The 26098-nt window shown below is 41.9% G+C and overlaps 1 protein-coding gene across 1 annotated transcript in view; it reads left to right on the forward strand.

Moving 5' to 3' along the window:
- ERICH3 (glutamate rich 3) overlaps positions 1-26098 on the forward strand; it is a gene marked incomplete at its 3' end in the record, with an annotated part of 94203 nt that overhangs the window by 29196 nt on the left and 38909 nt on the right. The window contains exons 2-8 of the mRNA XM_080916058.1: positions 699-792; positions 3368-3493; positions 7420-7491; positions 9161-9289; positions 13970-14128; positions 18111-18329; positions 22536-22716. Of these exons, the coding sequence (XP_080772184.1) occupies positions 699-792; positions 3368-3493; positions 7420-7491; positions 9161-9289; positions 13970-14128; positions 18111-18329; positions 22536-22716 (980 nt within the window). The remainder of the gene's footprint in view (positions 1-698; positions 793-3367; positions 3494-7419; positions 7492-9160; positions 9290-13969; positions 14129-18110; positions 18330-22535; positions 22717-26098) is intronic.

A 26098-nucleotide genomic window follows, 5' to 3' on the forward strand; every position in this document is an offset into this window, starting at 1 on the left:
AGTTGAGAAGTGAGGACTTTGTCAATAAGAAAAATCCCACAGAAAATGGTACTTCTTCAGGACATGTACAGTTTAGACATGATGTTGTACACAGTAGACAACAGCAGGAGAAATGTTTGGAATGAGGAATCCTATATGGTGGAAGGAGATAGGTAACGTGGGGTTTCCTGCTGTGGAGGAAGGGTCACAGAGAAGCCAGGGGGCACACCAGGGGCTGCTTTCTGAGAATGCACTGAAGGTCGGCGGTTCCCAGCCCTCTGACAGATGGAGAATGGTCCTCCCAAAGTATGTTCTGCTGATGGGAGCGAAACATGGGGTTTAGGGTGAAGCGATTGGGTTCAGGATGCACGGGAGAGGCCGAGGAAAGCTGAAGGAGCTATTGCTGCCCTGTCATGCCCGGCTGCCAAGCTCTCTCTGATCTGATGACGCTTCACCTTTGGGCCTTTCACCCACATTTTAAGCACTCATTTCTGGTTTTCACTTTTGTATAACCCAAATCCAGAGGGTTCCCTGCCTCTTACCATAAGACCTGGAACAGATAGGCTCTCAGCTGGCTTCAAACGCATCACTGGCTGTCAGCTGTTAAATTGTCTATAAACGCATCCAGGAGAGTGCTGGCTTAGGCAGCGTTGCCAAGAGTGGCCTTGGTCATCCAGTAACTCTCATAAAACCTTAATGGTGTCTCCTTTCTGTTTCAGATTACTTGCAACATACAATAGCCTCACGGATAAACACCTGGCTGGGTATTTTAACAATACTAGGATCAGGCGGCACCTCCTAAGATCCGGGCTGGTAAGAAAGTTCCGCTCACTTGCTTGTTCAATTGAGCCCCAAACTTTCCAACCTTTCTTTAGATTTCCTTTGAGCATGTGGCATCTTTGCTTCCCCACTAATTCAGAAAAATTGCTTCCCTTTTAACTTTTGACTTATTTATTTGGAGGTCTTTCTAAACAAAGGAGAAAGGTTACAGTGCTACTAAGGAAACATGAATTATTGAAGAAAAGTCCCTGAGAGATTTCAGCAGCACAGCTGACTTGCTTACTTATTCATTCATTCATTCATTCATTCATTCATTCATTCATTCATTCATTCATTCAGCAGTCTACTGACCAGATCCTGTTAAAGAGCAAAGGCAGAGAACACTATTGTTTCAGAAAAAATATTGTTTTGAATACTCGTAGAATGTGGTGTGGCAAACAAACGGTTTGCTTCCTTTTCTGTCTTTGCATGTGTGTGTGTGTGCGCGTATTTTTGAGCTGTCATTTCTCTGTGATGGCTTATTGATACCTTAGTGCCTTCCATCAGCTTCAAAGCCGTTCTTCCCACATAATTCCCACTTCTTCAAGTGTGTGTAAGGGGGAAAAAAAAATCTAACTCTAAAAACCCTATGGTTTTCCATTGAAAGAGAAAGGGTGTGGCTCTAACCTCTGCTGGCTGTTGGCTTTCTTAAAGTACAGCCTTGTTTTGATGGAGAGGAACTGTCTTGTGTCTATAATCGCTGTTTGTGTGCTTGGCACTGGCTAGGTGGAGCTCAGGAGACAGTCCTTCACAGCCTCCTGGGCAGTTATCAGAAGGGTCCCATGAAATTTGGTTCTGCCAGGAACAAGAATGCCATGCACACCGCTTGCAGCCTGACTTCCTCAGCTGTGAAAGGCAGGCAAACACCTACCCTCCGACCCCCACCTCCACCCCACCCCCACCATGCCTGTTGCTGTTAGGGACCTGCAGTGGGTCACCCTGTCATCACTGTGTGACTAAGAACACTGGAGCTTGATGCTAGCTGGACAGGACTCTGCACTTACTGAACACAATCCTTAAGCATGTAATGACCCTAGTTACACGTACAAGTCAGGTAAGGACAGTGTGGCTCCTTTCTCTAAAGCAGTGGTTCCAGGAAGAGGCCTGCGGCCGGCCGTGCTTATATCACATGGAAACTCCTTAGAAGACATGAGTTTGAAACTCACCCCAACCAGTGGGATTGACTTCCCAATCCCTCTGGGGGATTCCTATCTATTTCACTTAGACTCTCTAGGAGCTTCCAGCCTAACTGGGGAGAGAGGACAATCCCAGAGACAGATAACAAAGACACAAGTTGACAGCCAAGGGGATGGGAGTGGCAGTCAGGACAGCCGAAATGTAAACACTTCCCAGGGACATGAAGTGACAGGCAGTGCATTCCAGACACCTTAAGCGACTTATCTGAAGTAACGTGAAGCAACAACAATATACAAATTACAGCTAAAATTGAAGAAGGAAATTAATGTGAATGTGGGATCTGGGAAGATGGCTCCCTGTTAGCAGTAGGCATCTGAGCACACAGAGCAACTTATAACTTCCTGCAACTCCGGCTCCAGGGCATTCGACACCTGTGGCCTCAGCTGCTGTTCACACTCGAATGCACATAGGCATGCACACACACACACACACACACACACACACACACACACACACAAGGGAATGTTAAGGGGGCTTCTATTTAAACTTGGAGATGGGGAGGCAGAAAACTAAGAAGCAGGAGAAGGACTACAGCTTCCTTCAGGGAGACCAGAAGGCAGCAGATGGGCCAAGGGACAATGTCAAAAGAAGCAGAGAGTGAGTGGTAGGAACCCAGCCTGCTGTGGCCGATAATCAGAAAGAGCCTACCGACACTTCCCTGTGATCCGTAATATTCTGATTCTCTCTACATTAAATTATGTTCTGAACTGCAAAGTGGAGGAAGGAAAAGCAGGGAGCAAAGAAAGTAATGAGACCAGTTATTTCTCAAGACAAACCAAAGGCTTCCTCGGGTGCTTGTGTGCCTAGACCCCCGCCAGGGTTTTCCGTGAGCCCCGCAGGCCTCCTCTCCTGCTCTTTCAAGGTGGCACCTCCTCTTCCCCGTGCTTTCAGGAGACTGAAAAGAACACCTGATTTCCATCACTGGAAAATTGTTACTCTAATGAAAACCTTGTTTTAAACGTCAAGTGTACCACCTGTGTGTGTTTTCACACTGACAGGTAAGTGAGACTTCCCTCTTCCTTTCTGCTGCATGAAATATGCATTAAAAGCAGGAGTTCATTAGTGACAATGGTATTCTCTTTTAGGCTTTGAAAAGGATACTTTCTTCTTCTTTCTTCTTCTTCCTCTTCCTCTTCCTCCTCATTCTCCTCCTCCTCCTCTCTCTCTGTCTTTCTCCTTCCCTCCCCCTCTCTCTGTTGTTCCCCTCTCTCTCCTCTCCCTCCCCCATCTCTTTATTTCCCTCTCCTCCTCCCCCTTCTTCTCTCTCTCCCTTTCTCTCTTTGCATCCTTGGTACCCAACAACACATTTCGTTGCTTCATCTTCCTTTGTGGAGTTCCTTATCTATTCACACTCCTTGTTCTGTCACCACAGATCACCAGAAGCGGGAGGATTCTTTCTGAAAAGGAATACAAAGTTAACAACATGAAGCAAGATCACCAAAAATACATCCGAGAGTGCTTAGCTCGGGCCATTTTCCACAAGGTCCTTGATATGGAGGTGTGGACATTTCTTCCTTCTTTATGACGAATGATTGGGTAACTCTTCCTAAACTTTATGGAAAAGGAAATGAACCAAAGGAAATTGGTCCATTTCTAAGTAGCTAGGAGCTGGAACTCTCAAGTTTTTCCTCCTTTTTAGTTCTGAAGAAATATGGACATGATTATAAGGCTTGTGATATTTAATTTTCTAAATGTAGATTCCTTTAATCCACAATGGCTATTCAGCCCTCACCATCTGTACCTTAATTTCCATTCGCTAAAAAAAATGACATCTGTTTAAATATCAGTAATTCCAATGCCATGAATTATCCCAGACCTGTTATTCTTTTAAGGCTTCGTAGCTCAGCCGTATGTTAAGTTTCACAGAATAGGCATTGGAACATCTGCTGTCCCTCCTACTGTAGGACACATTGGTCAGCACGGACTTACAGGCTGGGCATCAACACGCTGTGTAGAATCTAACATTGCACTTTTAGTAGGATATGAACCTAGCCTGATAAATTTTTGTAGCATTCCTCCACAAAACTGTAGTTTCAATTACCAAACACCATTTAGTCTTTGTGAAAAAAGGACACCACTCCTTGGCTCAAACACATAGCAGTAAATCAGAGGAGCAGCTTGGAAAGTCCAGAGACTTGGGGGTGCATTCACGTTTATGAACAAACGCAGAAGTATCAGTAAACCAGCAACACATTTAGTACCAGTGAAAATATTTGTTATTACGTTGACTATATCATTACATCAATCATTCGGAATGCTCACTTAAGATGTATGCGGCACACAGTTTCTGCTTACTTAGTAATTCATTTTCTAAAAAATTTCAGATCATGCCCACAAGTTACCTAGAATCCTTGTTGCCAGCCCCAAATTTGCTGATTACAAAACTACCAGTGGAAATGGTACAATTCTGCTGAACGACAAATAGCATGGCATTAATTAGCCCCTGCCTAATTTCTAGCTTTGGAAGTGCTGAGTTCAGTTTGGCCAGATCTGTAGGCTCTATTGGTACCTCAGCTACGTCAGAACTGTCACATATGTTTTCAGTGGAGTCTCATGTACTCACAACACATAATTATATTTAAAAGGATGTATAATAACTATAATATGGAGCTCGACTTCTCTCATCTGAAAATCTGAAATATGGGTGTTTGAAGACAGTTCATAGGGTAGCCGACAGCCCCGAGTTCAAATCCTCAGCACCAGTGGGGAAAACCCGGTATGGTCACACAGGTGCCCGCCACTCCATCCCTGAGATGAAAAATGGCTGTGACTTGCCAGTCTACTTCTGGGTTCAGTGAGAGAGACCCTGCCCTAAGGGAACAGTACGGAACAGGACATCCTATGTATTCCTCTGGTCTCTGTATGTACACTCAAGACATTCAATTCATATAATAGATATTTCACACACACACACACACACACACACACACACACACACAAACCCGCATGCACAGTTAGAAAGATAAATATGGGATGCTTAGAACTTGAAAGTATTATAAGCATGGTGTTTGTGTTGAAAGGTTTCAGCTTTCAGAGAACTCTGCATGGTCACACTAGGAGTGTTTAATCATTAGAGTCTTCAGATATCCACCATCCTGACAATGTTTATTAACCTAATCTGTTAATAAACCAGAACAACTAGTATCGTCTCTAGGTTGGCACAGTGCCTCCCATTGACGTGAAACCGCTACAGTTTTCCCTGACATTGCTGTAGGTGGTCATGCATTCTCTCGTGCAACAGTAGCTGACCCACTGTGTGCCAAGAGGGGACCCTGGCCTGTGGCTGCAAGACACTGTTTATTGGAACACTGCACAGCGTTTGCATGGAAGACGAAAGTGACAAAGGATCTTCCAGCAAACAAGGTGTCCTGTGGGCTTCAGCTTCTGAGAGACGCCCCTTGAGGAGTAAGCCAGGAGCTCAAGAGAGGAATTCCAGAGGAGGACAGCCAGAGCAGGATTCTGTGAATGGAAAGGGGGCTGTTGGCAGAGGAAGTGACCCCATCTGAGAAGCTGAAGCTTTGTTTCCTGATACGTCTTGGATTCCCAGGGCAGGTTGCTGAGGTGTAGGTGCTGAGTCTCTACAGCAAGGGACAGGAATAGACTAGCAGCGCTGCTAGAGATGCAGAGGATGGATTGATGGTCTGGAAAAGGTTGAGGTGGGAGGCCGATTAGGAGGGTGCAGCTAACAGAGCCAGAGAGTGGGCAGGAGAGACAGCTGTCTGTGGCGACAGCAGAGGAGGAGAAAGTGTTAGAGAAGTCACTGTCTCACAAGCTGGGGAGATGGAGAGAGCATAGAGAATGAGGAGGAGCCCAGGAAGGACGGAGCAAACATGGGGGAATAAAAAGCCACTAGTGAGGTGCAAGCCTGGGAGAATTCTGTCAGGGAGCCAGAGGCTTGAGAGCTCACCAGCTGCAGAATGGCTCCACCAGGTCGGGTCTGGACACAGGAGGCAGCAGCGCTGGAGGGTGTGGGGAGAGTTTGATCTGATAGGGAGGGGCGGAGCTGCAGTAGACTGCAGAGAGTTGGGGACAAATGGAAGTTGGAAACAGATGGACAGTTAATATAAGAAAGGTTGTTGCTGAATGGGGAAACGATCAGAGCAGGAAGGAGAAGAACAGCAAGAGTCAGGAAGACTGATGATACCTAGGATGGGAGGGATTCGATCCGCAGGGACCAAGACCAGAGAAAAGGTTTTCCTCAGAGGAACAACGAAACAACAAAACCACTGGTGGATTTCAAGTCCAACTGGAGACCATTTTTATTTAGGTGTATTTTAAATCACCAATTATTATATGAAAATAATTGGAAAACAGACAAACCATAAAGCAAAAATCATTGCATGAAGTCTCTGCTTTCAGAGATGGTTATTACTCTACATTTTCTTTTAATATCTTCTGGTCATATTATACACCAATAAAACTGTGATATGGCCAGGTGGGGTAGCATGGGCCAATAATCTTAGGACACAAAAGGCCTAGGCAGGAGGATTGCCACAATTTTGAAGCTAACTTGAGCCATGTAATAAGTTCCAGGTCATCTTGATCTAGGTTCCAAGACCCTCTCTCAAAGAACAGTGAGCAGCAGATGTCAAATGTGGCCCATCAGCTGTGAGTCACTAATGGCCCTCACTGAGGACCAGGACTCAGTTCCCAGCACCTGTTCCATGCTGCACATGCTGGCTTCGACCTCCAGCACCATGTCCACAGACACATAAAAACAAATAAAACCATCCTTTGCACACACAGAAAACAACATCATCATGTTACACTGATGGGCACACGGGTTTGAGCAACCAAGCAGGAAACAGGAAGTGAGACCAAGAGACACACCGGTGACTGTGTACCTCAGCGCCTTCGGTTATGAAATGTGATGTCCTTGGAACTAGAGACATAGAAAGCAGCTCCCACTCCAGGGTTGCTCTCACACACCCCACCGTTCCTCCTGTCACTAGGTGCTTACGCATCCAGTGTCCGGCTTGCTCCCGTGTTACTTTCATTTTACATTTAAAAAATCTTTAGAAACTTTATTTAAATGATCACATTCTGTTCTGGTCCGTGGATGGGCCAAAGAGTTAACCATTTCTCCCCCAAATCTACACCACTATTCGAAGAAAAAAAAGGGGCGAGGCCCCTTTCAGATAGTCTCTTTTTGTGCAAAACACTTAAAAACCGTTACTCAGTTTTCCTCTTCAGTTTAGGAACAAAGTTTATGGTTAAAGGGCACGAATACGTTTAGCTAAAATGTGTTTGTAATTGGCCTCCCAAGGAGGGATGGCAATTGATATTCCCACCTGCACACTTAGGCAGGTGGTTCTTCTCTGTCTAAATGACAAGAGGGGTAATTGAAAACAGAGCTACCTCTGCTGGGATTAGTCTCCTCTGAAATATGCGGGGCTCTAACCAGCATGGTTCTATCCTCCACAGCGCTACCACCAGCTGGAAATTAGGCGGAAACTGGATACCTTAGAGAGGAGAGAGCGGATTCAGAGGTTGAAGGTAAACTCTTTTACCTTTTAATATCACGGCGTCATCCAGGCAGTTATCATGGAAAGCCTAGAGGCCCCTGCTTTCGGACAGCACACATAGCTGAGACCAAGCCATCAGAGCCTGGCTCTCAGTGCCATTGGTGCCAGTACTGGTAACAGCCACTGCTCCAGAGAAACGCAACTCAGCAGGGCGGAACTTCCAAAGACGAACTTGGAAATAGCGTTTTCTTGTGGCTGGGGCCAAAGGATATTCATGAGTCTTAAGAAAATAAAAAGAGTTGGTAATGTTCCTGCTCAAAGGAACGCAAAACATAGGAAGAATTATACAGTCACACATTTCCATTCGAATGTCACCCTTGAACGCTATGGTGGGAACAAGCTTCCTTAGTAGAAGGAAGCAGGAACCAATCGAGCATTTTGTGCTGGGTATTTTTAAATCGCTTGGTCGTTCTCTATTTTTGTCCTTTGCAGTGAACTTATGAAATCCATCAGTTTGAATCAGGGGGTGAGAGATTCAATTAGGCATGTTTGAAAAGTTTCAGTCCAGGATGGCAGATTTATTTGATTTCTTGAGCTATTTGAAATTACGGACTGCTTGTTCTTAATTTGCTGTAGCATTTGTAGAGTGTTCCTAGGGCCACCTGCCCTGTGAGAGTAACATTCTCCTCTCTGGCTTGAGGGACTGAATGTATCTATCTCATCAGAGACAAAGGGTGATCTTGTTACAGAAGTGGTAAAGGGCAGGGGGCGGGTCCCTTCTCAGGGTCGGGGGGGGGGGGGGGGGGGGGGGGGGGGGGGGGGGGGGGGGCTGGCAGCAGAGGCTCCCGGTTCATTCAGCTTGTGCCTTGCATCAGGGACTTACAGGTTCTGTAACGTATTTGGCAGAATGTGGATGCAGCAATGATGACCAACTGATTTCCAGTCTCTAAACCAGGGTGGGCTGTGTGTCTGTGATCTGTCCGTCCTGTGCAATGGCAGATGGAGGCAGGAGGTAGACAGGAAGAGGAGGGTTCTGGGAAAGTGTTAAAGACATTCCAGTTGCTCCCACGTGACACCTGCTTGTCAAAACTTGCTGCATATTTGCAACTGGCAAAGGCATGTTTTAGGCATGTTTAGTAAAAGGAACTGTATTGCTTAAGGGCATTTTTGAGTTACCGGTTTTTAAACAAACTTTAATCTTTTCCGGTAGTGTGTGCCAGTCAGTGTACTGAAGAGCAAAGGGCATTTTGTTGGCACAACAAACATTATCATGGGCTGTGGAGGTGGTTCAGTGGTTAGAGCACTGACCGCTCTTTCAGAGGTCCTGAGTTCAATTCTCAGCAACAACATGGTGGCTCACAAGCACCAAAGGGATCCAGTGTCCTCTTCTGGTATGTCTGAAGAGAGTGACAATGTACTCACATACATACAATAAATAAACAAATCTTAACAAACAACAAAACCCTCACCCCCTCCCCCAAACCAAACATTATCATTAAGTAGGAAGTTCTTTCAGAATGACTCCTTTGTCTGTGCCTGGAGAGGATTCCATTTTCTGTCACTACTAGACCCTCCTGGCAGGACTATAGAAACACTGCTAATGTCCTTCTCAGGATACAGAGTAGCAGTCTTAGTGGGGAGGGCTTTGATCTCACAGTATGAATATGTGTCATCAACTTCACTTTTTTTTCTCGTTCCAGGGAGAACACAGGAGACGATTTATTGAAGATAACATGCCCATTCTGACTCCCCATCCCCCAGCTGGCCCAAAGACTAATCGTGGCCATAGCATTCTGGCTGAGGAAGGACGTTCTAGTCCATTAACGCTGGTGAGCCCTATTAAGCACTCTGTCCCAGCTAATTAATTTATGATTTCTCATTAATCTGAGAAAGAAGGCTCTCTGGGAAGCATGCCTACACAACCCTATAGAAATAAAAACATAGGCAAAGGAAGCAATTGAAAACTACAGTCTCCTTATTACTGAGCATTAAAAGTCCTCATTACAAGTCCCCACTCCAATCAAAATTGCTGTGGATTAATCTCTGTCCTTGCAGCTACACTGGTTTCTGAAGTAGAGATGACCTGAGGTTATGTAGGTACCCAGATACCACCCCTGGCTCCATTTTACTTATAGAAAGAGCAAAGTCATTTGGGTATCTAAGATCACACATGATGACTTCAAATTCTCTCTCAGTAGCTACCCTTCAGCTCTTGGCATAGTGGTGGGTCTGAGCCCCTGACTGTCTTCTGGGTATTTTTCTTGCTATTCCTTTATCTGCACAGATTCAGCAGCACCGGCTGCATGCTGGCAACAATCTACCATTTCAGTTTATCAAAAGTAGATGCCTCTACCTTGAGATAATTAAATGTACTGAAACCCCATCTAAAGAAGCCATACACTGATATTTTATCCTAGCATGATGCATCTGTGGCCCAGAGGTGATGTTTGCTGGAAGGAGGGCAGGGTTTTTTTTTTTTTTTTTTTTTTTTCAAAACAGTACAAATTCAGGGAAGATTTAAAAGGTGTTGGATGCTGGTGGTTGAAACTAGGTTAAGCTCTCTGTGACATCTTTACCCTTGGTTTGCATGACTAGATGTTTTTCTAGTAAGTCTGACCATTTTTATTTGTGTTATACAATATCTGTAGAGATATTACAAAGCCTTCACACACAGTTGAGGTAAGTTTGTCACCTAGGGCATTAAGCTTCAACATTCTGCAACAGGTAAACATGTCTTGACCTGTCCTGGCTGAACAGCACAAGTTCTGAAAAGCCCCTGGGCTGTTCCTCCTCTTCCTCTGGGTAGGATTTGAATATAGGCACGTACAGACAAATATGTCTTTGTTAGATAGCAATTCATTAGCATCTCCCAAGCTTTCCCGGAGAAACAAAACAAAACAAAGGAAATGGTGCTATTTTCTGTCATCCTACCTGGTTCAGAGAGGGGAAACCTATGCACATCCCCCACCCTCCTTCTCCAGATGAACCAACCTACCTCAGGAGATAATCTGTAGTTCACTATGCAAAAATCAGAGACTAAACTACTAGAAGAGCCTGGAACACAAGGGTAGTAGCTACTCGGTCACTGCTGAGTGTCCTGTGCCCCTTAGGATAGCTACTGTGGTTTGGAGTTTAATTTGCCACTTTATAGACATTCAGGTCTCCCTTTGGTTTGTCCATCCTATCCTGGACACATCCTCTCTGTTTCAGCCCTGACTACCAGTGACCCTAGATGGAGACAGGAAGTTTTATGGGACATCACTAGTTCCCCAAACTTCTCTCAGTACCTGCTCCCTCACTTTGATGCTAACTGTGCTAAAGTTTCAAACACTGTGCAAGCATTTAGCTGCATTATCACCATTAAAACCAAGGAAAGTCATCTCAACGGATTCTGCATGCCTTTGAGAAAGTCACATCCCTCTGATGCTCTTGGGAGTTAGCAGAGCTTGGGCAAGCCAAGTCATTACCAGGTAGCCGATTTCAATTCACATTCTGGCATAGTTTTGAGCACATTAAGACGGTGCCATATTTATTACAGAGAAATATATGTACATGTTGTAAAACACAGCAAGCTTAAGGTAGCCTGTGGTATAAACCTCCAGAGTTTGGGGCTCACAGCTGCTACTTAATGGGACAGATTTGTTTTTACAGATAAATGTGACCAGTTGAGCATTCGACGGCCACATCCATCTAACGGGATGATATTTGCAAATGCCCAGAAGTAGAATTAAGTAAACGGCCCCTGAAAGATGGTGTTCTGGTCTGCAGTCCTGCTCTCCCAGATCCCGACACAAGATTTCCCTGTTTGGGATTATCAGACAGCCTAAAACCAAAGTTGGGTCTGGTAGAGTCTTTAGTGATTTGAGTCTTTTATTCAGAAATGTTTAGTTTCGGTACATGGATTTTAAGATCTCTCTGTAGTCTTATCTCTTGTTTTCTCTGGCTAGTATGTTACTCCAGTTGATTTACATGTGTCCATTAAGGTTTGAGCTTGTATTCCCTACTTTCCTTGTTACTGAGACAAATACCTTCAAGAATGACTACAGAAGAGGAGCCTGCCTGGCTAATAGCTTATGAGCTTACAGTCCACATGGTAGAGACCCGCAGCTGGGACTCTTCCCACATCTCAGCAGAACAGGAGGCAGAGACAGGGATAGAAGCAGGGGGTTCTGTAAACACTGAGGTCTGCCTTTCAGAGAGAATCTTCTTCCAGCCAGCCTCTACCTAGCAAAGGATCCACAAACTCCTAAAAGAGCAACTCCAGGTTTTAAACCAAGTGTTGTAACAGCTAGTGCAAGGCGCTTCATGTTCACACTTAAGAGACCCAGTAACAATGGCTGACCCATGGGGTTTCATCCCTACCCTAGCCCATGCCCATGCGTCTTAGGTGACTTTATGAAGTCATCAAACACATGGATTTCTCTGGGTTACTCACCCACCAACTTGGGGTGCCTGCTTCATCCACAGCAGCCAGGGCTGTGTGTCACCATGCGGATGCTCCAGCCTGCGGAGAGGTGTCAGTGGGAAAGTAAGGACGTGCTTCCCTTTGCTATGAGTGCGAGCTGCACGTTGAATGAGTTACTTTTGTTGACATTTTACTCACCTCAAGTAAGAGGCCATCTCCTGATGGAGCTGTAGGAGAGTCTGAGGGCCACACCCTTGGGCTGTGCCAGCCACGTTCACAAATGAAAATTCTGTAACTGGAAAAGAGAGAAAAGCAAATATTGGGCAGTGTTGTCTCTGCTGTTCTGTGATCCTGGCTCGGAATCAGCTCTTAGATTTTCAAATGACCATCTTCCTTACCGTTTGGCCAAAATGTTACCTGCTTCTGTGAGAACTTTAGTTTGTCTTAGTCTCCTTGGTTCCCTATAACTATTCTGAGAGCATCATTCTGGCTTATGTTCTCTGGCATTAATCAGCCCGATTGAGTAATACCTCTGGACATTACATATTTTTATCTCCTCACTTGGCCTAGCATGGAGGTTCAGTATTGCCAACCGCTGAAATCCAAAGTTTCAGCAGTGTGTGCACACGCATGCTTCTTGGGATGCTGTGAGAAAGAGCTTCTGGTAGGAGTCTCTTGCTGCCATTTTTTTTTTCATGTGTTTATTTATACATGCTGCTGCAGAATGGAGTATTTGTGGCTCACCACCCTTCAGAGTCAATGCACAAAATTCTAGTCACGAGTTGTTTATACGACATTCATCTCATGCCAGTTGTCCAAGTCCACACACCCTATTCTTGGCGTGCTTTCTACTATCTTAGTCGAATAGTACAACTGAGCTGAAGCTTCTCCCCGCCCCCCACTTTTGATGCATTGCTAATCTTTATACGAAACTTACAATATTCTGTTGATGCTCCCAGAGGCACTTGTAATGTTCCACACTGGCACTTTTTGTATTCGCTGCAGCAAATTCTTGATTGGAAAGTGTCTCTGTTGGGGGCTCAGTGGGAAACAGATGGCTCCTACAAATAGAGTAATTACAAAGTTGTTTAATAAAGAAACTATTTAGGAAGATACAGCAGGGTAAAGAGAAGCCAACTAGGGATGATAAGCCTGCTGGGGTCAGCACAATGGGAAGCCACAGTCCCTAAGTCAAGGAGGAGGCTGGGTGGAAAGGGTTAGGTTCCAGAAGCAGTAGGTAGGTCCCATAGCTGGTTTTCCTGCAAAAGCATAAGCAGTTGGTGGTAGGTACTATTTCTACCATGCAAGATTATGGGAACAAAGGCCTCCATCTTATCCCCCCATCTACTCTGATATCACTCCTCTCCTTGGTAGAGCCTAATTGCAGTCCTGAGGTCGGTTAGTAAATTCGTTAAGAAATCACTTCCTGGATCCTGGAGCTCCTCAGACAGAGGGTAGACAAGAGACCTAGAACAACAAATGGAAGACTCGCAGTGTGGAAACATCCATTTTGATATAGTGCCTCCCAGTGTTGCCAGCTATAATGTTTCATTTTGTTTTCTTACAGTTTTAGGAAGCAGTTGAAGATATGTAATTGGTGGTCCATTATAGGCGAGCACCTGCCTCTCCTGGTGTCTGCTTTTACTTTGGGTGCCAACCTTGCTGAGTAATGAATTCAGAGTAGATTTTATACCAAAAACATTGAAACTGAAATGAGTCTGTTCCCATAATATCCTTTCAGTGCTCTGGAATAGGACATTATTTAACTTAGCATTTAATTGAGCAAAGCCATTCTTTGCCTATATTCAGCACAATGAAGAAGTTACAGTATGAAAAAAAAATAGGACTATAATAGAGGCCATCCCTTTTGTCTAGGAGGCTCCATCCCTGTGGCATTTGGTTATGTAGAGGACTTCAACACCATATGTTTTAACAAATACCTTGGGGTCAGAGGGGTGTATATAATGGAAGAATATAATTAAAGTTTAATCTGTTCAATAAAAAGGCACCATTAATTACTCTGGGCAATTTGTTGGGTTATTAATTGGTTCTGGAAACCTGTCAAAGTACTAATTTAAGTGGAATTTTCCCCATCATTGTCTAGACGGCCCCTCGACCATATACTGCTCCAGGAAACATGCAGCCTCCAGTTCAACTGCAGTCTCTTCTTGGTAATCGCCAATTGAGAAACGTTTCAAAGATAACTTCAGGGTCCAAACCCAAAACCTCATTGCTGGAAAGTGAAGCTACGTTTCCTCTTGGGGTAAATGCTATTTTCCTTAAGAAACATCTGTTTTTAAATTATGGATTAAAATCTTGTACTATCAACATTTTTAAGATGCTGTATTTTCATCCACATGTGAGACTTACACTGTACTTCACTAAGCACTTACCATGTACTTACAGTTAGCTGTTTAATGCTGCAAATGGAAGGCCTGCTTTTCATGTGATTATACAGAACCTCTAAGGGATGGAATTTTATTGATATGCAGTGCTTAGCTCACTGAGAAAACCAAATGAAAAACAAAGATGCTCTGTCCTCAATCACATGACTGTCACCCCCAAATGACCCTGTGTGGGCTCCTTCCATATTTGAAGACATAAGACCCAGACAACAAGACTCTGCATGGCTGGCTGGTCTGTGTTCGTGTGGGGAACTCTTTCCTGTCCGTGTGTAAAGTTACTTGGAAGTTGAATTATAAAAGGAAGGAAAGTCATTAACCTAGGAGTTTGACACTGCAACCGTTTCAAGGTTCTGTCTTAGGTAATCTTTGCTCACCAGAGTTTGACTTGACTAGGTATGGTTACCATAAAACAGAATCTACCTAACCAGGGAGGAAAAGGCCAGGCCATTCCCAACTCCGGGAGAGACTGTGTTTCTAACTTGCAGAAACATTTGCTAGCTTAAGAATTTGTGTCATAAACATAATTGCCATTATTCCTTTCTAAGAAATACTATTCACGAACCTAAGACACTATGCCCTTGCTCAGACAAATACCTTCCCTGTGGATGATGTAATCTCAGTTTATACTAAATATTCAGATGTAACTGTGGTATCTCAGTCCACTGATTGTGGTATCAGCTCATGAGAATGTTTTACATACCTTATTCAGTTAACTTCCTGGTAGCTCCTTAAAAGAAGTTAATTGGGAATGTGTTGGCCTTTTGTTTTTTTGGGAGAAAGTTCTTGGAGTGAGGCAGACTCCTGGGTCTTAGATCTAGGGTACAGTTTGAAGGTCCGTACTTGGAAGGACATTTCAGCCACTGTTCAGAAGTAGCCAGGTCCTGTGAGACTTCAGGCTACTTAAAATAATACACAAATAAGATCCTTTGTCACTTAATTGTAATCTGAAATAGATTTGTCTCAATTAGGGATACTTAGTTCACCAAGATTAATCAAACAGTCAAACCTTATAACACTGTTCTCTTCCTGGTTGGCAGAGCTGCCTGGGCTCACAATGAGAAGGTTGCCTGGTGACCAGAGAGTCAGAATGAGGCTGTGACTCAAGGCAGTTCCTGGATCAGGTTAAGGCCTCCTGAGGCACTCATCTCAGCTCAGGAATGGGCTTGCCAAAAGTCCCAGAAATCTCTCAGGTCTTTGCCTAAAACTCTGTGTCCTCTGGGGTTATCTTGGCCCTTAGGGTTGGGCATACTCAAAGCCTGCTGAGTCGAGCCGCCTTCCCTTTAGACAGCGCTTCAATGGGTCCTGTCCATGTTTGCCAAGGTGATTACAAGTTCTATAATTCTATAGTTCTGAGTTCTATGTCGGTGACTTTTTCCCTAGACATAAGAACACCACTGAGGAAATGACATAGTCTTTGATATCTAGGGACTGAAATGAACACCTTTCAATAATATTCCTCCAATTTTCCTCTGAGACACTGTCTATAAGTAATACATATATGTATTCATTATGACCCAGTATCTAATCTCATCTTCCTGCTCACAAGTTTTGAGAGTATGGGTTATTTCTGAAGGAAAAGCATTGAGTAGCTCACGCAGACCAAGAGGATGATTAGTACCACGTTAGCTTCAATTAGTGAAATTTAATGCATATTCTGGGCCCTTATGACAGGCTAGGTTTTGATGTAAGAACAGGTATTATTGATTATCAGGACAGAAGGCACTGGAGCTTACAGTGTAATATGCATAAGCTAAATATTCTTTGAAAAGACATGCTTTGGTTGTGGTACTGATGGTGAAAGCGTTGATGATGAAACAGACTCCATATGGAAGACAGTGCTCTGGACGGAGTGAGCACCAGGTGAGCCTTCTTGCTTTACTGACTGGGGAGGATAGCGGTTTAAGGATTGGAAGTACCGAATCGAAGACCAGGTTGAACTTGTCTCAGCAGCCAGAGGGAGCATCTTTTGGAAAAAGTAACCAAGTCAACAACAGGTTGGTTTTGATGCCACTAAGTAAAATTAATCACGTGGCACACTTTTTAAATATTCAAAGGGAGTCTCTCCTGTCAGGAGACATCAGCACAAGTGTCTTCAAGGTCCTGCCTGATGGTCTACCAATATCTTAACCTGTAGGAATCTATCTCGGGAACATGCACATAAAGGCAAAGGAAGAGTTAAGTTCACTTTGAGATGTCATATTTACAGCAGTGAACAAGAAAGAAAAACTATATAATGCAATATAATTTAAATGCTTATGAACTTAAAAGTACAGTATAACCATATGTAGTGGTTTAGAAAATTATCCAATATACCATCAGTTAAAAATAAAAAATTATTATTTTTAAAAACATTATTAAAATCATTTCCAAAACAGGACAAAGAGCTGATACCCAGTTTTGCTATTTAGTTTTAAAAGTAGTTAAAAATTGTCTAAATTTCTAATGTCCTAGATTAATTAATTTTAATATTTGTATTATGTTTATTTAATTTTGGTTTGATATTCTAGGCTCAGTCTATTGGAGAAATAAATTGAAAACAAAGTATGATTACTCAATATAATTTAATAACTGAACAGTAGAGTCTGCTTACACAAAAGTGTTGGTTTTATTCAAGATTTGAGATATACATGTTTTTACTTAGTCTGCTTTTATTGACATAGTAATTAATGCCCTTGGGAGAGCTTTTCTTAAAACTTTTATTATTAAACATCTCAAAATATAGACAAAACTGGTTAAAAATTAGTTATGAACACAAAAATATAAATGTAATGTCAATTTCTATTGTATGAGTTTAAAGAATTTTTAAGGAAAATTGATGTAAAATGGATGAAAAGATCTAAGTCTCTTAAAATTTAGAAATTTACTTCAGATACAGAAAAATAATTAATTTGTAAAAATGTTTAGACTCAAATCTATCTGATAAATATGTTTGGCTATACTTTTAAAGATTTTAAATAACTGAGGTAAGCTATTTTGATTAAACTGTCAAGTAGAAGAAAAATATGGATCCCAAGTATAAATTAGTATTTAAAATTTTCTATTTGTTATTGCTTTTTAAATCAAATTCTACATGTAAATTACTTAAAAGGAATACTGCCTGCACTACTATGTAAGAATATACCCATATCTCTATACCCTGGTGAGAATATATAATGTCATTAAAGAATCAAAGCAAATTTAATGAACCATTTTTTTATTCATGGCTTTTTAGGTTGCTAAAGTGTTTATGGTTCAGCTGAATTTACATGTCTCATACACACACACACACACACACACACACACACACACACACACGTGTATCTGTATGCCCAAATGCATATTTATGGCAGAATATTGACACTGTGCAGTGATCTATATAGATTTATGGCAGGATTTGTAGGTCAAAGAGTGTTCTCTTTGAAATTTGGTGGGTCTTTTAAGCAAGCACACTCACTGGTGTTTGATCTAAGCCTTGCTTTCCTTGCCTGTTCAATCCTCAGCAGGTATGGAAGCCTCAGGGTATATAAGGTCAGAATATTGAGGACACTGGTACATCCTGTTGCCTAGGGCACTGGCCCACCCTACTTCAGAGTACAGCCCTGCAAACCTTCCAGTGTGAAATTAACTAAATTACCTATCTTTAAGTCTTCTATTAAAACCATGTTAATACAAGGTTAGGACTATATGCTTATTGAATTTGCAATCGATACAAACTGGTTTTTAAAGTTTGAGCATGACTTTTAGGTTGGTGTGTTCTTCTCAGCTGGTTGGTGACAAGCATCTGAGCTTGCCTGTGATGTGGGTTGCACTAGGGCTCTGCTTGTGTGCCATTGGGTCTTACCTCATGTTGTGTAATTACAGGGCAAGAAGGCAGTGATGAAATTCAGGAAATACATGGACAATTCCCAGAAGGAGGATCTCTACCAACTTCCACACATTAACAGTTACCAGATGCCTGTTCCCCCAACACCCCAGCCCCAAGCAGGAAAGAGCTTCAGGGAGAGCAGGTTGGAGTCTTGGAGGAAGAAGAGGTTGCGTCCCATCACGGCTCCCAATGGCCTAGAGCCTCTCTTCATCCAGGTGATTGTGGCCAAAATGTTCTTTTGTTCCTGTAACACTAGTGACGTCACCCTAGCTGACTTCTAGATCTGTAGTGGGAGAATTTTCTAGAACCAGGTAGAAAAATGCTTTGCATAAATAGAGTATTTTAATAAGTACAGCCATAATGAACACACGAGTCAAAGGGAACATTTGAGTAATTAGGAAAACAGCTTAATTACCCTAAGTGATGATAGATTACTCATGAACTCTAGTAGTCAGAATTTAGTTTAGATTCCAACTTCATTTCCCTTAAGTTGATCATTCAGAGTATCTTCACATTTAATTCATGAAAATTCATGAATTTAAGCATAGCTATAGTGTAATATAAACCAAATTTTATTTTTAATGGTTTATTGCAAGTTAGCGAACAGTGCCTACCAACTTTTTCACTGTTCTTTGGAAATGCTGTGGTTTGTCACACACATGTCCTCAAAGAATTATTCTAGCACATTTTTTGTAAGCCTAGCTCAACTTCACACCACTTCAGTCCAGTAAGAGAGCAAAGGACTCTTTCTGTTCATAGTGCAACAGACAAGCACCTTTATTACACAGGGCTCCTGCCTCTCTTAGCAGAGAGGGGGTTGATGTCTTCCCCATGAACAAGCAGGGAAGTCCCCAGAGCACAGCACTCTGCACCCGACTCCTTCAAACACCCTTCTCAACCCGTCCCTCCTTATCTCACCTCAGCCTCTGCCCTCCCCTCCAACCTTCTAAACGGCCAGGCCAGGAAGTCTTTTTCCGGCTTGCTCAAGTTTCTTCTCCAATTTCCCTCGGTTCTCTCCCTTCACTGCTGTGTCTGGCATAGCCTGTCTCTTTCCTGAAGATGTCTTTGGCCTGGGTGTCTGATCTTGACCTGACCCTGCCCTCCCAAGTTTGCCACTCCAGCCTGTCACGTGATCTCTGCTCCTTGACATGGCAAGCTTTAGATGGATTTATCAAATCCTTTCTATGTGGACAGCACCGTAGACCAGTTTTCTCTGTCTTTTTACATGTTCAAAATTTTATTCTTTGAAAATTTCACAGGTAGTTTCATACCCTCAACTACCTGTCTCCAACTGCCTCTGAAATCCTCCAACAGACCTCTGCTCCCAATTTCATGCCAATTGTATCATTATTATTATTATTATTATTATTATTATTATTATTATCATTATTATTATTATTATTAATTATTAATCTTCCTGACTCTATTAGTGTTGGTCATTTACAAAAGAGTGTGGGGCCACCACGGGGATGTGGACAGCCTATCAGTGACAACATCAGTGACAACATTCCCTTTCAAAGTGACTGCTCCTCCCTTAACAGCCACCAGCTACAAAAAGCCTCTCAGCTAGGGGCTGAGCCTCAGGAACAGGCTGCAGTAGAGACGGCCACCACAGCTTGTGTGTAGCAGCCACTTCAAGTCCTGAAGTCAGCTCTTCGCAGCTCTCTTCCCCAGCCTCTCTCTCTCACACACAGTTTCTGCTTCCTCTTCCTCAATGTGCCCATGAGCCTTGGATATAAGGATGCTAATGTACATAACTCACCTTGCTTAATTGTTCCTAGAAATTTCCTGGTGTCTGCTCTAATTATTTCCTTCAGGATCTTTCAATCTTGTTTATCTTTTTGAAGAAACGACTCTCAGTTTCATTGACTCTTTGTGGCTTTGACTTTTTATTTCACTGATTTTGGTTATCTTTTCCTGATTTATTTTTCCTTGTTTTTCCAAGGTCTTAAGGTATGCCCTTAAGTTATTGAGATATCTCAAGTCTTTTGATGTAGGCAGTTGACACTACTAACTTTTTGCTTAAGACTATCTCAAATAGATTTTTGGCATGTTGTATTTTCATGTACCCGATTTAGAGAATTTATTAATTTCCTTTTTTATTTCTTCAGTGACCCGATAATCATTCTTTAGTATGTGCTTAGTCTCCATGTGTTTGGGTCTCTTATGTGCTTTCTATAGTTTATCTTACTGTTGATGTGTAGCTTAGTTTCTTTGTGATCAAATGTAACAGGCTAATTTAATTTTCCTGCATTTGTTGAGACTTCCTTTGTATCCCAATACATGGCCAACTTTGTGGAAAGTTTTCATGGGCTGCTAAGAAGAATGTGTGTTGTTTAGTGTTCAAATAGAATGTTTTATAGTTGTGTTTTAGGTCCATTTCACTTGTGATGCCATTTAACTCCAATGCTTCTCTCTTTAGATGACCTGTCTGTTAGTGAGAGTGAGGTATTGAAATTATTACCACTGTGTTAGGGTTAATACTTTATTTTACATCAAGGAATATTATTTTATGAAGTTGAGTATATCTGTTTTGTACATACATATTTATAATTATAATACCTTCTCTCATAGATTGTTTTTAGTGAAGCACCTTCTTACTGAGGAGTTGAGGCCACTTAATATTCAGAATTATTAGTGTCTAACAAATTACTTCATGTTATTTACTAGATAATTTTAAAAACATTTCTTGATCTCTCAATTACTGAGTTTACTGATGATTCAAACTCTGTAAACTGAGTTTGCTTCTTGTGAGTGTTTAGATTTCACTTGTGAATGTCCAGAACCTTCTAGAGTCTAGATTTAGGACAATTTGGCTTTAGTGATAAAATTTTGCATCACTGAAGAATAATCCTTCATACTACTTATTACTTTTCGTGTTAAAATATTCTTTCTGAAATACATAAAGAAAGAATATATATTATTCATATATGTATAATTATATATGTATTATTCATATACATTTTATTACTTTTAGCCTTTTAGATTTTTAAGCACGAAGTCTGGGCTTTAAATGTTCTAATGTAGAAGTCTGATGGTTTGTGTTTAATTCAGTTTGGGTATCTGCTCCATTAATGAGCTTAGCCCAAGCATATGCCTACTTCCCATTTCTTCAAAGCTTTGCTCATCTTCCAATACACATCTTCCCAGGCTTTTTCTCTTACCTCTTCTCTTTATTTATCTTCACCCTTCAATCTGAGCATCACCTTCAGCCCTGATGCTTAATTTTTTGTTGAGATATATCAACTTCCCTGGCAGTTTGTCCTTTTCAAGACACTAGAGCCTGAAAGGCAGAAACATCATAGTAAATTATACTTATTTATTCATTGATGAACAAGGTCTCAGTTCTACCCATCTTCCAGACTTCTCTCCACCTCTTCCAAGCCAGTTTGAATTACTAGCTTCAGCTGGCCCATGCCTAATTTCATGGCTTTATATCATCTACTCAGGAAATATACTTACCTTCAAACCACATATTGTCTTTTCTTCATTTGATTGTCTGTTCTTATATGTGTGCTCTGTGCACTTTTACCTAAATATAAAAAATTATGTTTAAAGACAACACCAATGAGATATATTAATTAGTGGTCCTTAAAATATAGAGTTTAACATGCCATATACACAACAACCCCACAAGAAGACACAGCAATTTCATGTTAGAGATGAAGCAAATCAAGTTAAATAAGTGACCCACGATCACAGAACTCATTAACACTATCTTAAGTATATATCCCAGCAAGCTGACCTGTTTTTGTAATACTCAAACTCAAAAGTGATTCATTTATTTTCTCTCAACTCTTGAAATGAACTGTAATTGGTCAGATTTTTTTTATTCTAAACAGAGAAGCCAATTGGCCTTCTACATGGTAGTGCCAGGCACCTGACATATATGGTCATCTGTCCTTGCAGGGATGTCAGAAGGAGTCCGTGTATCTACTCACCTCTCAGAGGGAATGGATTAAGCAAGGCTCTGTTGTCTTTGCTCATTTACAAAGATGAGATAGGTCACCTCAAAACTGTCACTCTGCCACAATCAATATCAACTTCAAGCAAAATATTAACAATCTTTCAGTTCATTTGTTTGAATTTTTGTTTGAAAATGAGCAGAAAGGGTCAAAAGTACTTCCTTCTTGGCAGAGAGAGGAGAGAAAGAACTTAAAGTGGGAAATAAGAGATTTTGTATAAATTTTTATCATTTACAAAAAACAAAGCCAGAATCTGCGTGCTAGAGACCTAGAGAGGAGCATCTTTTGTAATGCCTTTGATTCTTGGACTTTGTATATATACAATGACCCATTATAAATATTTTGTTATAAGGTGCTTAGAATTGGATCTCTCAGCTCTTTGATTGTAACATCGTGTGGGAGCAGGGAGTCTGATGGGAAGACACTTAGTCTCTGCGTTTGTTTCCTCTGTTCTAGGATCCAGGAAGGATCTACAAAACAGCACCACATAGCAATGCAGTTATCACGATGGTCTATTTTGGGAAAAATGTACACCTAGCTTATGATGACATAGACTTCCGGGATGAGATCAAGATTTACCAGCAGCACTGTGGAGGAGAGAACCTTTGTGTCTACAAAGGCAAACTACTTGAGAAAGGTACAAATGAACATGGGGAAGAAAAAAGCCTGGCTTGAGGTTCTAGCTAAGCTGTTGTTGACATAATATCAAAACGACTGTAACCACTTTGTGAAATTATGCACATCCAGGGAATTATAAACCAGCTGCCTAAGAGTAAATCTAGACTCACGACTCCTTAATTGAAACTGGAGCAGCGATTGCTCTTGCAGATTGTAGGAGATAGAATCTGGAGTGATTTAACCTGGTAACAGATTGAGATGGAGATATGTATCATCATTAAATGTTTCAGAAACGTGCCGTCTCAAAAACCTGCAAGTTAACTATTTGGTTTGTCATAGTGAGTGGTACCGCAGGTCATCGTAAGAGAAGAATTACAGGGTATGGAGACAGAAATTGATGAGTCACACCTAAATAACTTGATGCAAAGCATTGTCTAAATGCCCATTTTAGTAATTTGTACTTTCCTTTGGTCCTAAGTCCATATTTGTCGGTATAAGGGGTTTTTATTAATACATATTCTCACATGCTGTATTGTAGCGTTTCTTCAGTATGTAGTTCAGTGGGGCAGCAGTGAAAGGACACATGCTTATAGAACTATGTCCCCTCCTTGTTTGCACAGCAAACTCTTTAGTTTTCATAACTATATAGAAATCAGATTGAGAAGCTGAGAAAGGAGGTCGTTGGTACACCTGGAATTATTTTCTCCTTTGATATTTCTTTCGCCAATCAAGAAGAGTGACTCTAATAAAAACAGCCACAAATATGATCTGGGGATTGCATGTCTTAAGCCTCCCAAATGTAAACACGATGCTGAAACATTAGCTTTAAGTTAAAGTAAAAATAAAGCATGGCTCTCAGTTTGCTGGGAGCTGTTACCCTTTTTACAAATTTTCCGAACTGTGGGGCTGTGCTCTGGTGTTTCTCAGTCACACCCCAGAGTTCCTTCCCATCTCTTTGTAGATGAGGGAGAGGAGGGGCCCCTGAGCTGTGTCCGCTCTTGTAGCACTGGCCTGGTGGGGTAGGGTCTAGGGTTCAATGCTACCTCAGCTCTCAGTAGCCAAAGTGGAGCCTTTTCCTAAAGGGGAAGGCGTGAATTCCAGTGAGCTCAGTGTGTAAGGACAGAAGCACACGCCCTTATCTTAACCCAAGCAGTTCAAACACAATTATTTTTTAAAGGAGGTTGTTGGGTGTTAGTTTATGAGGACCAATGAGAGGCTGTCATGTAAAATTGGAGTGCTTGTTTAGATATCTATGTTTAAACAGTTTGCTGGGTTCTGAATCACACTTGCTTCAACAGCATGAATACAGAACAGCCATTTAGTGGAGAATGTGACTTTCACAAATGAAGTCTTACCCTGGGTGGTCTAGAAAACAACCAGGGGGTGGACCAAGGATGCTGCTGGGAGTGGGGTTATTTTGTATAGACACTGATCCTGGGTCTTTGTGTTCAGACACTGGATAATCCTACACCACAGCTTGGAATGGGGACTTAAATACTGGATTCTGTCCCTGCTGTACTGTGGTCTTGGCTTACCTTGATCAGTAGGAAAGAACTGTTTCAGGCTGAAGAATGGCTTTGTTAGGAGTTACCTTGAGGTGCACCAACCGGACTGATTTATCCAGGCTACCAAAGACTGTCTTCAGTGCTGCATGATTCTGTGGAATGTGAATAGGTTTTAGGTTTCCGTGGAGAATAAATAAAAGCCTTTATTTATACCTTTGGGATAGCTTACTCGCTAAAATGTGGCATTTGTTAATTTTTCTCACTTCTTAAAAATTAAGAATAGCAATAAAATTATGGAAGAATAGGGCTAAGAGCATTCTTTTAGTCCCAAAGTAATTCTCGGTGCTTGATGTAGTTAGGTTAGAGTCAGAGCCACAGTGAAGTGCTTTAGTGCACCCACAGGGAGCCTGGGCTGTTTTTACTTCTCATAAAGACTGTGGTATCTTTCAGACAGTCTGACTTGCAGGATGTATCCTTTCAAACAAAAGACACTTTGGCCTGTGTGCTCATGCGGGACAAAGAGACTGTAATTGATTTTCTGGCCTTATGAAAGTTTCCACCTCCTGACCACCTTTTCTTAGGGCTCACAAACCAATCCCACATTTCTCTTCCCAGTGTGTCTCCTTCTCTCTATAACCAGATAGATGGTTTCCCAAATACATGGTCCTCTTCTTGTGATGTTTCCTTGGTCTGCTATGATCCCTGGTCTCTCTTCCTTAAACTTGATCCCATTCAGCCTTGAGTCTAGTTGAAGTGTCTCTGCCTTTTGCCTAACTTTTGCTGGGGTTTCTCCTAATAGCTACCTGGGGGGTCTATCTAAACTTAGAATGGAAGTTCCCCATTGTACTCTGACCTTATTTAACCATTCTTCTCTTCCTCGTTTTATATTGATTTTGAATCTTAAGGTAGATTTCTCAAGATATAAGTGAAATCTCAGGATATCCACCCACTATATGTGTGTGAGCTAATGGTATTCAGAGATTGTATAAAAATTGGAGATGCTCTTGCACAACCAGCTCAGACTCTCGCCATCATGGTGGTCTCTGCTCGCTGGCAGTTTTCTCTCTCTCTGCTGACTTGCTGAATCAGCAGTTGCTTTATTTTGCTGCATGCAGAACCTGTTGTACAGAATATTACATCCACCTTCCAGAGAACCATTCAAGATGGGGATACACACAGCTATAATATTCATAATATATTAACATATTATAATATAATCAATGTAATAACAATAATGCCTACAAGGAAGTACTGTAATCTGAGTCAGGGTTCTCTAAAGGAGCAAAACTGATACACATAAATATATATATAAATATATATATATATATATGTGTATGTGTATATGTATATACATATATATACTACATATGCATACAAACATATTCAGTTATTAGATATGTGTTAGATATTTATTAGAATGGCTTATAGGCTGTGATCCAGGAAGTCCAACTATGGCTATAAGTCTGGAAAGTTGTTCTGTCTATGAAATTGAATGTCTCCTCAGTCCTAATTTGGTACTGGAGTTAAAGAGGTTTCCTGGAGAGCTTCAGGTCTTCAGTCTGTTCTGGACTCTGGAAGTTGGTTCTAATGATTTCGTCTCAGCAACAGGCGGGGTGGACCTGCCAGAGGGAATGAGAGTTGCCAAGCAGGCAGGAAGCCAAACTTCCTTCTTTCAGGTCTTATCTGGGCTGCCACCAGCAGGTGCTGCTCAGATTTAGGGGCAGGTCTTCCTGCGTCAAATGGCCCACTAAGAAACTCCCTCACAGGCCTGCCCAGCAGCCTGGGCTTTAGTTGATTCCTGATGTTGCCAACGAGAGAACTGCGATGAGCCCCACAGTATGTCTTTTCACTACATTGTTAGAAGAGTTTTTGCACTTTTCCCCCCCGTGTGGGTCC

The sequence above is a fragment of the Micromys minutus genome (genome assembly GCF_963924665.1).
Source record: "Micromys minutus genome assembly, chromosome: 4".
Lineage (NCBI taxonomy): Eukaryota > Metazoa > Chordata > Mammalia > Rodentia > Muridae > Micromys > Micromys minutus.